The sequence below is a fragment of the Vombatus ursinus genome, unplaced genomic scaffold (genome assembly GCF_900497805.2).
Source record: "Vombatus ursinus unplaced genomic scaffold, bare-nosed wombat genome assembly UNPS02011334.1, whole genome shotgun sequence".
In the NCBI taxonomy this organism is placed as follows: domain Eukaryota; kingdom Metazoa; phylum Chordata; class Mammalia; order Diprotodontia; family Vombatidae; genus Vombatus; species Vombatus ursinus.
In genome coordinates this window covers 8,084,853-8,101,169 of record NW_020951112.1, presented here as the reverse complement: position 1 = coordinate 8,101,169, position 16,317 = coordinate 8,084,853, and the positions used below count along the sequence as shown (strand labels likewise).

Genomic DNA, 16,317 nt, shown 5'->3' with positions numbered 1-16,317 from the left:
TAATTTTTTTTAATTTATCTTTTTGTAATATTAGTCTGGATCTGAAAGGAATACATTGAGGTCCCCCACTATTATAGTCTGCCTGCCAATTTCTACCTGGAATTCAATTAACTTTTCCCTTATGTACTTAGATGCTATGCCATTTCATGCATAACAAACAATAATATTGATTTATTACCTCTTGTGCCTTTAAGCATAATCCAGTTTCCCTGCTTATCTCTCTTTTCAGGTCTATTTTTACTATTGCTTTGTTTAAAATCATAATTGTTACCCACTGCTTCTGTGAGTTTGCCTGAAGCATAATAATTTTGCTCTAGTCTCTTATCTTAACTCTGTGTGAATCTGTTTCAAGAGTGTTTCCTGTAAACCATGTATGGTTGGATTCTGTTTTCTAATTCATTCTGCAATCTTTTTCCTTTTAATGGGTGATGCCATCTCATTCCCATTCACAGTTATGTTAATTTCCTTGATCTTGTCCTCTTGTGCTTTTTCCTCTATTTTTCCCTGCTTCACTCTTTGCAAAGAAGGTGGTAAAAGAAGTGTTTACTTAACACTAGTGGTCTATAACTGAAGGGATCTATTTCTGCTTCATTGGATCTCTTCTTTTCTCCTTGCTTCACTCTTGATCAGAAATTTTTACTTTCTTTCCTCCCCTTTAACCTCCCCTTCATGCTTCACCCAATGTCTTTGGAGGGTTTTGTTTTGTTGCTTATGACTACTCCTTCACCCATCTTGGCCTCTTTCTTAAACCTTCTCCTCTTTCTCTGTCTCACCTACTTCTTAGTTGAGCTTAATGTCTTTCTACAGCCCCCCTTTTTTTTTGTTTGTGTGAGGATGTGTATGTTCAACCTTTTTTGGTCAGTACAGATGAAAGTGAGGCTCATGGGATGCCCATCCACCCACCTCTTCCTCCATACTGTATTCTTTCTTTATCTCATGCACTTCTGTTGTATGAGAAAGTTAAGATTCCTCCCTCCCCTCCAACTTCATTCCTCAAATGTATTTCCCTTTCCCTCCCATTTCATTCTTCTCCTAAGACTATCAAAACAGAACAAAACCACACTGAGGTCCTCTGCTTAGCTTATTTAACTTTCATTGTGACCCTTGAAGCCAAAAGGATTCTGAGAGGACATTTCTTTCTTCTCTTCCTATTATAATATAAACAATTTATCATCATATAGGGCCTTCCAAAGGATCACACATATTTAGTTGTCTCTGTTTCTCTTGACTCTCATGTATGCTTTTTTAAGCTTCTACTCATTTCTGGACTTTTCATTAGGATTGCTTGGTAGTCTTTTATTTTATTAGAGGTCTATTTTCACACAGTAAGATTATGCTCCATGAAAAATAAGTTATTCTTCATTGTATGCCTCTCTCTTTTGCCTTCTGGAATAAAATATTCCAAGTTCTCCTCTCCATACTGGCAGCTACCAAGTCTTTTGTGATCCTGACAGTGAAGCCTCAGTACCAGCACTCTTTCTCTTTAGCTGCTTTCTTACAGACTAATCAGTTTTAGTTTAGTTTGCCTCACTTCACCTTAGCTAGCCACCAAACTGTATAAAAAGCTGTTCTGATTGTAAGATGTGTCTCTGGTCACTGAGGGGCCGCTGACCTCTATTACTGGCAAATGCTAGCCTTGTTAATAAGGAGATTATGCTTGGATCTTTGTGCCTCAGTTTCTCTTTACTGTGTATTTTTGCCACAACAATTTTCGCTAGAATTATAGTATTCAAGCTTTTTCTTTGGTCATGATTTTCTGGTAGACTGATGATTCTTAGATTATCCTCAACCTGTTTTCCAGTTCATTTGTCTTTGAATATATGTGTGTGTGTATGTAAATGTGTGTACATATATATATTACATATATATATATATATATATACACCTTGTATTTCCTTAAATTTTTTTCCAGTTATTTGGCTTAAAAATAAACTTCTTGCTTCAATTCCAAAGGATTCATGATGGAAAATGCAATCTACCTCCAGAGAAAGAACTGATAAACTCTGAGTGCAAATCGAAGCATACTTTTTTCACTTTATTTTCTTGCCTTTTTTTTTTTGCAATATGGCTAATATGGAAATATGTTTTACATGACTTCACATGTATAATTGATACATTGTTTACCTTCTCAATAGGTGGGGGGGCCTAGAGGGATAGAGAAAATCTGGAATGCAAAATTTTAAAAAAATAAATATTAAAATAAATAAAGTATATCGAGCCATATTCTGCTCCCCTCATACTCTTGGATGATTTGGGCAGGCCCCATTTGGTCCTGAATGTGGTGGCTAAAACTAGGCTTCACCTTCCACAGGAATTTCTGGGTTTTAGTTCAATCTCTTGGTGCCTCAATTTAGGTTTTGCCTTGGTTCTTTATCTGTCTCCTTCTTCCTGCATAGTTCCAAACCCAGCTGGCTCTATCCCTTGCTATAAGCCTGACAGGCCCCAGACAGATGTTGTTAATTGTGCTGGCAGCAGACCTTCTACAAGACCCCAGATGCTTTGCTTCTCTGGCCCTTTCTCCTGCTACGGTGCCTGCTATGGCTTGGCATGGGTTAACCAAACAATGAATTGAGTAGGTGCTATATGGCTTGGGCCTGGGCCCTGCAATGACTCAAGGTTGGTCTAGTTCAGTCTTTCATCATGGGCAGAGATGCTTGGATGCTGGTGTGGCATTGTCTCCTACTGTGTCATAGGTAAGGCCACCTGGGCACTGAGCTGCCTGACGGCTATTCTGTGGGCACAGCTCTGGCCCAGTTTCCTGATGTCCCTGGGGCAGGGCTGCCTGGGCATGAACTGCCTGGTGCTGCACTGCCTAGACAGAAGTCTGGCCCGGTTTCCTCCTCTGGTTCTGTATACATTACCTTCTACCTACTCTGGCTTGTCTCCTCTAAGATCTTCTACAGGATTCTAGCATTCTTTTTGTGCAGATCTATACTGAATGAAGGAGATTACAGATATATTTCTTTGGTTTTATTTATCATTATTTTTGTAGTGCATTTTTAGAGAATTACTGGGGTGTTTATGGAACATCTTTGCTCTTCTAGGTCCTAATATTATCTTTTTCACAATTATCCATGTTGAGATTACTGTGGTAAGATGCTGGTCTCTTGCAATTCATTCATAATCAGGAAAACCCACCTTTTCTTGATTATCCAAATAATTAAATAAATACATTTTTCTGTTTTACTCTAATTTAAGGAACCTGGCTTTAAAAGAGTTAATTACATAACCATTATGGCTGCAGAAATACTAACAGCACAAAGAATTTTAAAATGTAACACCTGGCTTAAAACTGGTGATGAATTAATATAATATCCTTATGCCACTCAAGAGAAAACCCAACATTCGGTATATTAGCTTCATCATCAAGTTTGTATTGTCAGTAAGGTAGCTCAAAGGGAAATTCAACTGATTTTGTCAGGTGGCATCAGTTCCCTCTGGTATGCTTTCTTTCTTCCACCATGACAAATACAGCTGTCCTTTAGGTCACATTAAAATGATGGCGGTGGCGCTTGGCAGAAATCAACTGTATCTTTCCATAATGAGTTGTCAGAAATTCTGCCATGCCATTTGTCTTCTAAACAGGTTATTATGAATAATGTCAGTGGAGGGTAAAGATGAGGTAAGCAATATATTCTCCAGGCAGCAGGGAGCTGAGAATCTGTTCACAAGAGATCAGCAGGAAGCTGTGGGAACATGTCTATTATCCAAGCATAAACCAAGACACTACCATTCAAAACATTGGTATGGGTTTGTAGAAAGTGAAGTAAGTGTTCTGCCTACTTACAGATAATACAGTGAAATAAAGCAGAGCAGTCTTTCCAGTATGAGAGGTATCTTAAATATGACTTCTCACCAAAGCCCAATTCATGGACTGAATGAATAATCAATCTGATTCAGCAGTTCAGGTTTACAAGTAATTGGCGTTGATGATCACATATCTCATCATTTGAGTTTGTTTACAGTTATCTGAAATATAGAAATCTCAAAATCTCATTCCAGCTAATAACTATGTAATATATAGAATTATGAATTTTTGAAGTTATCGGAATATCTCAAAGAACACAATAATAAAGTATTTAATGATACAAATAACAAATAATAATATTCAAAGACCAGACTAATAAAGTATCTAATAAAGCAAAGTGAAAACTTGTTAGTACCCATAGCAAGGAAAGCATCTATTAAGTTTTAAATAAGAATGGGTAAATCAAGGCTAGGGGATTTTTTGGTAGGTTTTTTGGGGGGATTTTTTGCTTTTATTGCATTTCTGTGCTTTAGGGGAACTTTACATTCTGTAATGTCAATAATGCGATCTTATCTGTCATCAGATACTTTGTACAAAGCAGATATAGTTTGTGACTTTCATGATGTCATTCTTAGTTTATCATATTCCTTAACTGATTTGTTATACCTTAAAGCCTCAAGATAGAAGTGTCAATAGCAGTTTTACCTAATTTTATTTAAAAAACAACTTATACTTAATAATGATATCCCAAATGTATCAAAGAACAAATGACATTCTGAATGAGTTTAAAAACAAATTACAGAAACAATTAATAGTTATGTGAAATTATAATAATGAGACAATATATTAAAATTTCAGGAATTTGCTAAAGCAGTCCTAAAAGAAAAAATTATATCTCTATGAACATTTTACCAAAATGGAAAAAAAGGATTAATGAACTAAATATTCAAGGAAAAAATAAAGAATACAAAATAAGTACAAAGACAAAATCTTGAAAATTAAAGATCAACTGAAAAGCACCAAGACTACAGAGGTGATAAAACAACAACAAAAAACAAACTGGCCTTTTGAAAAGGCTAACAAAAAATAATAAACTATTAGGTCAACATAATCATAAAGAAGACGTAGGAAAATCAAATGATCAAAATAAAAAATTAACAAGGTACAATCACATCAAAGAAAAAATAAAAAGAACTATCATTACCTATTATACACAATTATATGCCAGCAAAACTGAGTATTTAAAAGTAACAGAGGATTAGCTGCAAAAATCTAAAATACCCAAATTAATAAAACATGAAATAGAGATCTTTAACACTCCAATTTCAGAAACTAAAATTTAACTAGGTGTAAAGGAAGAATCAAAGGGGGTAGGGGTGAGAAAACCCTGGTCCAGACATATTTACAGTTGAATTCTACCAAAACTTTTTAAAAAAATTAATACTTGTAGTCCATAAATAATTCATATAATCCTAATGCCTAAACCAGGGAAGGATAGGGCAAAGAAAGAAAATAATAGATGTATATTAATAAATTAATTAAAATATTTATTAACTACTTAGTATGTGTTAATTGCTGAGAATAAAAACAGAAAAGTAAGACAGTCCCTATCTCCACAAGCTCACATTTTAATTGAGAGAATAACACATATGGGGGGGGTCCAGTTACACGAGAGATGAAAAAAGCAGTTAGATATTTGTTCTGACTAAAGAATTTAGGTTAAATATGGTTGCCAAGTAATACTTTTATGATTTACAGAAATCTTACTCTTGTGTAAAAGCAAAATAATGTGAGGCTTACTGACCTATTACAACTAAGTACAATAATGAAATATTTAACTGCTTTATAAAAGTAATCAGCAAATTTACATAGTTTATTTTCATTGGCACTGATCCATAAAGAGGCTGAGGCAAGATAAATCATTTTGTAATTCACAAAGTTCCCAGAACTTTGTCTATTCTAGGAAGCCACTGATCTGATCGTATTACAGAGATAAGAGACCATAACCAACAAGGATTAAAAAATGAATAACAAAATTAGTTGCCAATATCAACCAACTATGTCAAGCAACTTTTAAAAAAGTTAAAGCAATCTTGGACTATGTTAACAGAAGTAAAATGTTCAAAGGTATGGTGCAGTGGATAGAGTACTGGGGCCTTGAGTCAGGAATATGTAACCCTGGACAAGTCATTTAATCTAGCTGCCTCAGTTTCCTCAACTGTAAAATTGGGATAATAATGCACCTACCTCCCAGGGTTGCTGTGAGAATAAAAGGAGATAATATTTATACAGCAGTTAGCACAGTGCTTGACACACACTAGGCACTTTGTTTCTTCCTTTCTTACCCTAACTCTACCCTGTGTTTTTCAGTGATTTGGAGATGTGGTCTTTGGTAGAGTTCAGAGTACCAAAATTTAAAGACACTGACAAACCAAAAGTAACCACAAGCAGGCAACTAGGATGGCAAAAGGTATGAAAATCATGTTTAAAAAAAGGTTGTTGGAATTTTAACAAATATTTGCTATCCTTTCCACTTGCCCATCAAAAGGAGTTAAGAAATATTCTGTAGACCAGAAATGCAATGTCAAGAAAATAATGTCCAGAAAACACATTAAATCAAAATAGGGTTTAATATTGGGAGGAGGGAAGAAAAGAAAATAAGTCTGCTTTTTATTATGTTACCCCATTTCCGAATGAATACCAAGTGCTTTTGAGTATGCTTCTCACTTTCTTTCATTCTCCCCTTTTCCCTTTTATGCCTTCATCTCTCCTGTTTTCTTTTTTAAAGAATGTTTATATTTTATTTTTTCTCAACTACATATAAAAATAATTTTAACATTCATTTTCTATAATTTTTGAGTTTTAAATTCCCTTTCTCTCTATCCCTCTTGCTCCCTCCCTGAGAAGGCAAGCACTTCGATAAAGAATATATATGTGCAGTCATACAAAAACATTTCCATATTAGTCACGTTCTCTTGTTTTCTCGAACAAACTTGCCAAACACACTGAAAATCATTAATCTGCTTCAGGATGGTAATTCTTACACTGTATCGAGGGATTGGGGAGATATATGTGTCTGGTTTGTATCATTTTGATCGGCAATTACCAGTTCTAGCTTCTTCCTATTTCTCCCACACCAACCATAAAACTCAAAATGGCTACCATAAGAATTTTGGCATGAGAATCCTCTAGATGAAAAAAAGTTTAAAAGGGAAAAATTCCTGAGCCAAAATGACACTCACTGATACAAGAGACTCTTCTACAAACAACTCCATCTGATTTAAAAGATGACATATATAATTAAATGTAACAAGGTCATAGAATATTCTCAAATTGGTTCTTCCTAGTAAGGTTGGGTGTTGTTTAACTTCTGGCCACATGCAAGATCTTATACTAACTGGACTGCTTTGAGCTGCCTCCCTAGAGCCTGGTGGGAAAGAGGCAGCTGGTCCTGTTCTTCTACCTGGCCTCCATAAGCCCATGTCATAGCTAGCTAAGCCAGAAACTAGGTCTGCCTCTCTTGTTTTCCTTCTGAGTAAGTGACCTAGAAAGAGCCTCAAAATGGAAGTGTCTAGCTGCTGACTTTATGAGTTCCAAAAAATCCAGATGTCCCAGGAGGCCTACAAGATAGTAGCTGGGGCATCCACAGAGCAGCAGTGGCTGAAGGTAGTAGACACGTGAATCAGGAGCATAGAGACACAACCAAGAACAAATGTAGCAAGAGAGTCTCCTGAGGAAGGGAGGCAGCTTCAGGAAGAGTGATTTTTCATGGGCATGAATGCTGGCTACAGGCTCAAGAAAAGTCTTTCAAGCTCTAAAGTACCAAGAATTGTGAGTCGTGCCTCAATGTCACTATAATCTAAGTTTGAGCCTACCCATTCCAGACATAGTGGTCTATTTGTGGGAGAGTGCACTCCGGGGAATTGGGAGGAGTGTTTCATAACTATTGTTATTGCTGTCCCTTTCAAGTAAATGTCTTGGTTGTTGTTTAGTTGTTTCATGACCCTTTGGGGGCTTTTCTTGGCAAAGATACTGGAATGGTTTGCCATTTCCTTCTCCAGCTCATTTTACAGATGAGGAAACTGAGGCAAATAGGGTTAAGTGACTTGCCCAGGGCACACAGCTAGTAAGTGTCTGAGACCAGATTTGAATTCAGCAAGATGAGTCTTCTGGACTCCAGGCCCGCATTCTATCCACCATATCACCTAACTGCCCCTTTACTAAGAACTAATTAAGTCTACTGGCTTATTATTAATAGGAAGCACATGGGGAGGTACTTACAATGCTATAAGTATAACCTCACTGGTTACCCGTAAAAACGTGAGAGTAGTAGCTGCTCCTCTGGGAACAAACTCAATAACTGTGTGTGTGCAAGTTCAGGGAGTAAATCTCTAGCCAAAGAAAGAAGTCTTACAAAATCAGATTTCCCAAGGTTCCATCTTCCCTAAAAGATAGTGTTATTTCTTATTACATATACAGAATGTTGAATTACTTGATAGAATACACTGTTATCACTGTCGTATTCAGTCTAAATTTGCCTCTCTGTAACCTCTACCCTTTGCTCCTAGTTCTGCCCCGGGACCAAACAAAACATGTCTAATCCCTCTTCCAAAATCCAGACTCTCAAACACTTGAAGGCAGCTATCACATCCTTACCTCTCCTGATCCCACACCACTTAATCTTCTCTTCTCCAGGCCTAACGACTTCAGATCCTTCAACTAATCCTTAAAAGACACAGAACCAAGGCCCAGAACCATACTGGTTGCGGTCCTCGGGATATTCTCCAGCTTACTAATGCCTTTTTAAAATGGTGGCTCTGAGAACCAAACACAACACTCCAGCTGTGGTCTTACTAGTGCATAATACAGCTAAACTATTACCTACTTACTCCCATGAATGAAGCCAAGATCACATTAGTATTTTTGTACGTCCACATTACAGTGCCAGCTCATATTGAGTCTATGGAAATATCTAGATAACTTTCAGACCAACTGCTATCTAACCACACCTAACCCATCCCAAACTTTATGAAGATGATTTTTTGAACCCATGGGTAAGACTATACTACATATCTACATCTATATCTATTTGTCTACTACAGGGGTTTTAAATAAAGATATAAATAAGAATCATACACAATAATAAGGAAAGAATGGGTTGTTATCTCTACTGGTTATGGGGGTATTCATACGGATGAACTCATGGATCCACCAAAGTAATGAGGAAGAACAAGATGCAAATTTCTATTGATAAATGCATTCATTTTAAAACACAGTTTCCATCCTTTCTGTGCAATGCTCAAGCTTTCTTCTGTGACTAGAACAATGTATATAGGAGTCATTGTTTACTGTTTATAACAAATGCTACTAATTGCATGCCATTTACATCAAACATAAACATACTGGCAAAAAAACTGGTAACAATATAAAAAGCCATCATATTACGTGTTATTTCCATACTTAGTGCTTTTGCTATTTTTTGAGAAGTGTGATAATTCTAACATGTAACAGAGGGGTTTTTCTTGTTGTGATGTTTTTAATAAAGAACCATTGAATAAATGTAATTTAAGTATAAAATCTTAATAAACATCAGCAAATTAGGATTGGGTCTTTTCTAAAATGAAATTCAGGAGCTCCCAAATGCTTTGCACACAGTAATTACTGAAATGATGGCTGCTGAATTGTTTTAAAGCATTGAAGTCTGCCATAGATTTGTATTCCTGTAACAAATCCCATTAGGGATGGAGAAATGGTAGACTATTCTTTGTACATAGCAGGCACTTAATAAATGTTCATTGACTGAATTACAGAATGTTATATATAGTCAGACATGTCAGTCATTAGTTATTCTTCATTAGAAAGGATAGTTACATGGGGAGGGGAATATCAGGGGAAAAAATGTGGACTAAAAAACAAAGGTTATTAATGAACCTTTTTTTGAATCCAATCATACAAATTATCCTAAATATTACATACTGATTTACTCTGTAGTCTTGAATTATATCCATGTTAGGATCATTAAGCTTAAAAAAATAGTGAAACTACAAAGTATAGTCCTAACATAAAAATAAGATTGTCTTTATTAGCAGTTGTTTCTTGATTCTTGGATACATGATGGTTGCCAATATGTTTGTGTCTGAAATAAGCAGTAGGAAATTAGTAGTGTATGTTATAAATAACACAAAATCCTGCACATATTGTAATTATTGTTCTAGTCAAAGAAGAAAAGTTAAACATTGCACAGGAAGAATAGAAAGCTGTGCCTTAACACAAATGTGTTATCAATAGAAATTTGCATCTGGCCCCACTTCAATACTCTAAAGCATCTATGATCTCATCTACTTGGTTACTTTCCAGCTTTTAGTGGACAGAATGTTATCACATGCAGAGAAGCAGCACAGTATAATGGACAGAAAGCTAAACCTGGACTCAAGAGAACCTGGGTTCAAGTCCCACCCCTGACATATACCCACTGTTTGATCTGGGACAAGTCACTTAACCTTCAAATTCTCCAAGGGCAGGTGCCCATCTGCAGTGAAAGAAGGCATTTTAAGTTTCTTCACCAGGAATTCTCTATACCAGTGAAATCACAAGGCCAATCCAACAGTAACACGTACATAACGTAAGATTATGCTTCTGTTTTTTCTATGACAAAGATAGAATGTTTTCTCTACTTAACTAATGAATTCAACAAAAGGAAAGCATTACCTTTTGAATACATGCACATGTCTCATGGCAGTTGTTATGTGGAGCTTGAGTTCTCTATTATTCCAGTCACAACCAGAACTCTTATTTGGGTTTCTTGGACAGCACCTTCACAAGTTAGAGAGAAAAGAACAAGATTGTATCTTGACACACCCCACTAAGGCTAAAAACCACGTAAGTTAATCACTTAAGATATAAACCCCAAGGATCACTAACAACATCCTAATTTTTACTTTATCTCTGTGTCTCTGACTCTCTTAGCCCTCTGCTATTCTAAGATTCCTTATATACCTAAGTTTCTGAGATACCACCTCACTGCCATCAGATTGGTTAATATGACAGAAAAGGAAAATGATAAATGTTGGGAGGGTTATGGAAAAATTGAGACACTAATACACTGTTGGTGGAATTGTGAACCAATCCAACCATTCTGGAAAGCAATCAGAATTATGCCGAAAGGGCTATAAAACTGTGCATACCCTTTGACTCAGCAATACCACTACTAGGTCTGTATTCCAAAGAGTTCAGAGAAAAAGGTAAAGGATCTATATGTACAAAAATATTTATACAGCATTTCTTTTTGTGGTGGCAAAGAATTGAAATTGAAGAGATGCCCATCAATTGGGGAATGTCTGAACAAGTTGTGGTTTATGACTGTGATGGAGTACTAATGTACTGTGAGAAATGACAGGGGGGATATTTTCTGAAAAACCTGGACAGACTTACATGAACTGATGCAAAGTGAAGTGAGCAGAACCAAGAGAATCTTGTACACAGTAATAGCAATATTGTAAGGATGATCAACTGTGAATGACTAAGCTATTCTCAGCAATACAATAATCCAATACAATAAAATGATTCCAAAGGACCCATGATGAAAAATGCTATCCACTTTCACAGAAAGAACTAACGGAGTCTGAATGCATATCAAAACATACTTTTAAAATTTTCTTTATTCTTCCTGTGGTTTTTTTTGTCTGTGTTTTCTTTTGCAAGATGGCTAATATGGAAATGTTTTACATGACTGCACATGTATAATCTATATCAAATTGATTGCCTTTCCAGGGAGGGGAAAGGAGAAAGGGAGAGAACTTGGAACTGAAAATTTTCAAAAATGAATGTAAAAAATTGTTTTTATATGTAATTTGAAAAAAAATATTTTTTTAAAAAAAAGTATATACCTAAGTTTACTCCATTTGTTCCTTTATCTTCTAAGAGGACCTGTTGTATTTCTATGTCTTCCAGAAAGGATTTTAGACTTCAGGGGGAAAAGTTAAGATAAAAACATTCTTAATAAGGTAGGCTGTTCTTTAGATATCTATAAATTCACTAAGTACCACCTTAATAATCTCTTAAGCCTTCTTCTCATTATTAATACATTCATAAAACATTTAGGAAAATGTGTTAACAGGAGAACCAGTCCTATGGAAGCAAGGGACTGAGAATTACCTGGGTGCTACAGAAATCCTGTGCTCAAAGGGTGTAATAAATTAGACTCCTTAAATTTTTTCCTAGAGATGGATGCCTCTGTGGCTGTGATTACTATGGCATCAACACAAAGTAGTGGAGGAAGAAGGTCAAAGCCTGGGAAACATTGCTTTTCAGTAATGTATTGCTCCCGTCAACTGACATCAGCAGGGACCTAGAGTAGAAATAGTCACTGATATTATTTAAATTTCCTCCATAATTCTGCTGCAAATTTGGAAGGGGTCCTGGAGGTCAACAAGTCCAATTCTCTTATTTTACAGATAAGGAAACTGAGGTCCAGAGAGGTTAAATGACTTGCTCAGAGTCACACGGCTATTAAGAGTTTGAGGTAGAATTCAAGCCCTGGTCGCCCTGACTCCAAGTCCAGAACTTTATCCATTATATCACATAGTCTCTAATGTTGAGAAAAGCAGCATTTCCCAAGCTGTGATGTTAATGATGATCCAAAAGTCCTGGGCTCCTTCACATCTATGTCATTTCTTTGTGGTTTCACAGTAGTATCTCTTAATTGAAAAATGCATCTAAGAGGATGTCATATGTTTGTCTCTGAAGCATGCCTTGTCATTCTAAGAAGGAAGTCACTTTCAGCACCTTGTAATTCTAACCATTTTGTGGTTGTTCAGCTGTTCAGTCCTATCTGACTCTTCATGACTCCATGGACTTTGTCTTTTTCATGGCAAAGATAGTGGAGTGTTTTAACATTTCCTTCTCCAGCGTGTATCCATTTTACAGATGAGGAACTGAGGCAAGTAAGGATTAAGTGACTTGCCCAATGCCACACAGCTAGTATGTGTCTAAAGCCAGATTTGAACTCCTATCTTCCCAACTCCAGGCCCACTGCTCTATCCACTGTATCACCTAGCTGCCTCAATTCTAATCCTAGCATTGATCAAATAATCCGTCATATTAGTATGGTATTATTCTCATCAGATGAAATGAGCAAAGAAAAATTACACTTTATGGACAGTGAATTACGTAGTTGTCATGATGGCCCACAAGAACATTATATATTTAAAGAGATGCATGTATGAATATAAATGGGCTTTCACCCAAGCCTGGGGTGTTTTTATTGCTGCTGCCTTTGTGAACAGACAAGATGCCTAATTAATACGTGGTGGAGAGAATGCTGATATAATACTGTAGACTTGTATTAGAGTCTGCATACCTTGAGCAATCAATCAATAAACATGTGTTAAGTGCCTACTATGTGCCAAGTACTGTGTTAAGTGTTGGGGATACAAAAACAAAGGACAGCCCCTGCCCTCAAGAGGCTCACAGTCAGGCAAAGAGCTTGAGACCAGGTCATTCCTAGTTTGATTTGAGTCAACTGAAAAGCCCCAGGAATAAAAGCGGTAGGGTAGTAATGCTGATGTGCTGAGTTTGGAAGGAGGGAAAAAAAAGCCACGCTTCAGCAAATGGAGAGGGAGTGAGTTTCTAGGAAAATTCCACTTTCATGGAGAGAGGGGGAATAATTCCTTGAGCATTCTGCTCGGAGAGGTCTGTGGACTCACAGAATGATTATATATATGAAATGTATATGCAAGACTGGATGTGCCCATGCAAGATATATATGTCCACATAGGTTGTCTGAACACCAATGAAACTCCATGAATTCAAGTCACCTGGCTGAGATGGCCAAAATGAACCATATCCTTGGCCAGAGTCTTCTCACACCTTATGCCCCTCCCCCACCCTCCTCTCCTCAGGTACAGAGGACACTGACTCTGGCCTTCTTCCTGTTTCTTGAACAAGACACTCCATTTTCTGATTCTGGGCATTTCACTGGCTGTCCCCCATACCTGGAATGCTTTCCCTCCTTATCTTCACCTCCCAGCTTCCCTGGACTTCTCCAAGTCTCAGCTAAAGTCCCACCTCCTACGAGAAGCCCTTCCCAGGTCCCCTTAATTCTAGTGTCTTCTCTCTGAAATTCTCTCTAGAATATCTTGTCTTGATTATCCTAGTTTGTACATCATTATCTGTCTGTTTGCTTGCTCCATAAGACTGTGAGCTCCTTGAGAGAAGAAATTGTCTTTTCCCTTTCTTTGTCAGTGCCTGGAACACAAAGGTGCTTAATAAGGGTTTCCTGACTGACTGAATACCAAAAAAACTGGGAGATGCAATTGCTATAACATTCTCAGCAGTACCTGAAAGGTTATGGAAAACATATGTACTACAGGACAGGAAAGGGGCCCACCTAACCCCCACCAAAAATAGTAAAAGCTCTACTAAACATATAGAAAAGCAAACCGTGATCACAAAGAGCCACCACCACTTTAGCAAGAACAAACTACCTTTATTACCTTTTTCAAAAAAGGTTATTAAATTGGCAAAGCAGAGGGAATACACACACACATACACACACACACACACACACACACACACAGAGTTTACCTAAATTTTAGTAAAGCATGTGATAATAGTACCTCATGCTATACTTTTGGAATAACTGTAGAGATGTGGACTAGATGCTAATACTAAATGAATTCAGAATTAGTTGAATGGTTGAGCTAAAAAACCATCATTAATGGTTTGATTCCGCTTTGAAGGAGGTGTTCAGAGGGCTATCACAGGGACCTGCACTTGGCCCTGTGATGTTTCACATCTTTATCAGACTTGAATAAAGGCACAGATGATACCAAGTCAGTAGGAGTATCTAAAACCCTAGATGACATAGTCAGGATCCAAATGAGACAGGGACATGTTATAAATGCAAAGTCTCCCTCTTGGGTTCAAAAACTCAGCTTCACGTATACAAAATATTAGGTGTATGGGTTGACAGCAGTTTGAAAAAAGATTTGAGGGTTTAAGTGGAAGGCAAGCTCAATGGCAGTCAGCAGTATGATATCACTGGTAAAAAAGCTGCTGTGATATTGGGCTGCTTAGGAGAGGCACAGCCTCTTGAAGTAGAACAGTGGGAATCCCATTTCACTCTGCCCTTGATACACCCTAGTTGGAATATGTGTTTAGCTCTCAGTACCCAGTTTAGGAAGTGCATTGAGAAGTTGGATAATGCTCAGATGAAAACAACCAGGACGGTAAATAGCCTTCAGTCCACATCACATGAGAAGGATGATAAGGATGTTTAACATTGAGAAGGAAAGACAACATGAGAAGAGACATGTCAGCTGTTTTTAAGCATTTGAAGGGATTAGACATCTTCTGTTTGGCCTCAGAGGGGGTGAGTGGAAGCCAGAAAGAGGAAAATTTAGGCTTAATGTTAGGAAAAAATCTGTAACAACTGGAGTGGTCCACACCCAAGTAGAATGGACAGCCTCAGGAAAAACAGAGTTCTTCAAGCAAAGCCTGGATGAGGTACCTTCTAGCTGTGAAAATCTATGATGATGTGAACAGATTCTCTAAGGGTCTTAAGGTCCTTTAACATTTTGCTCTCTTCCTCTAGACTTGCTCCAGCTTGCCAATGTCCCTCCTCAATGTCCCTGTCGCAAAAACTAAATAGTTTTCCAGTTTCTCTTACCAGTTCTGTTAGGACGACTTCCTTTTCAGTCCTATCTGGACACTCTTTACCTTTTTTTTTTAACACAGCCTAAGGTTCCACTAGTTTCATTTGCTGCCATGTCAGATACTTGATTCATACTGGACTTACAGTCTCCTAAAACTCTGATATCTTTTTTAAAGATTTATTGATGCCTTTTGTTTATACATAACACAGTTATTTTCCCTTGAAGCCTCATACCTTTTTAAGACAAACTATTGTACTCTTTTAACTTAGATTAAAACAATATTTATGTCTACTAAATTTTACCTCATCAGATTTGTCCCACCTGTTGAGATCTTTTTGGGTCCTAATTAACTCAGTGTGTTAGCTCTGCCTCCTAGCTTCACGTCAACTGAAAATCTGATAAACGTCATCTCTTTCTTCATTCAAGTCACAGATTAAAAAATGTTAAACATTAAAGAACCTGAGATAGTCTTTCTTTTATCATCAACCTATTAATGACTATTCTTTAGTTTAATCACTGAAATGGTTCTGAATTCACCATCATCTGATACAATTTCTCTCTCCTCCCCTACCTCTTCCCTTTCCCACTGGACATGTAACTTTGGAGCAAGGGACATTGCTCCCAGCAGAGAGCAAAGACTCATACTCCAAAAAGACATGGACAAAGAGAGGCAGTCACTTGTGGGAGGAAGCAGCTTCCAGGAAAGGGACCTCTGGCAGCAGAAAAGGGAGCCTACTGTGGACTCAAAAGGAAGTTGGCAATTAAGAGTCAAGTGTAAAAGAGAACAGACCCTCAGAGCCCAGCTCAACTGAGATGATATGCCCAGGGGGGAGCTGCATGAAAACTCTATGACCTTTCAGCACTGCAGCTTATATAACACAATGAATCATAGGCACAGAGATCTTTGAGCCATCA

The 16,317-nt window shown here is 37.2% G+C and overlaps 1 protein-coding gene across 1 annotated transcript in view; it reads right to left on the bottom strand.

The window, feature by feature from the left end:
• The window catches only part of NTN4 (netrin 4), a 225,053-nt gene extending 214,577 nt beyond the window's left edge, over nucleotides 1-10,476 (bottom strand). Inside the window, exon 1 of the mRNA XM_027855752.1 lies at nucleotides 10,457-10,476. Coding sequence (XP_027711553.1) covers nucleotides 10,457-10,475 — 19 coding nt within the window. The 5' untranslated portion in view covers nucleotide 10,476. The remainder of the gene's footprint in view (nucleotides 1-10,456) is intronic.
• Between the last annotated feature and the right edge of the window lie 5,841 nt (nucleotides 10,477-16,317).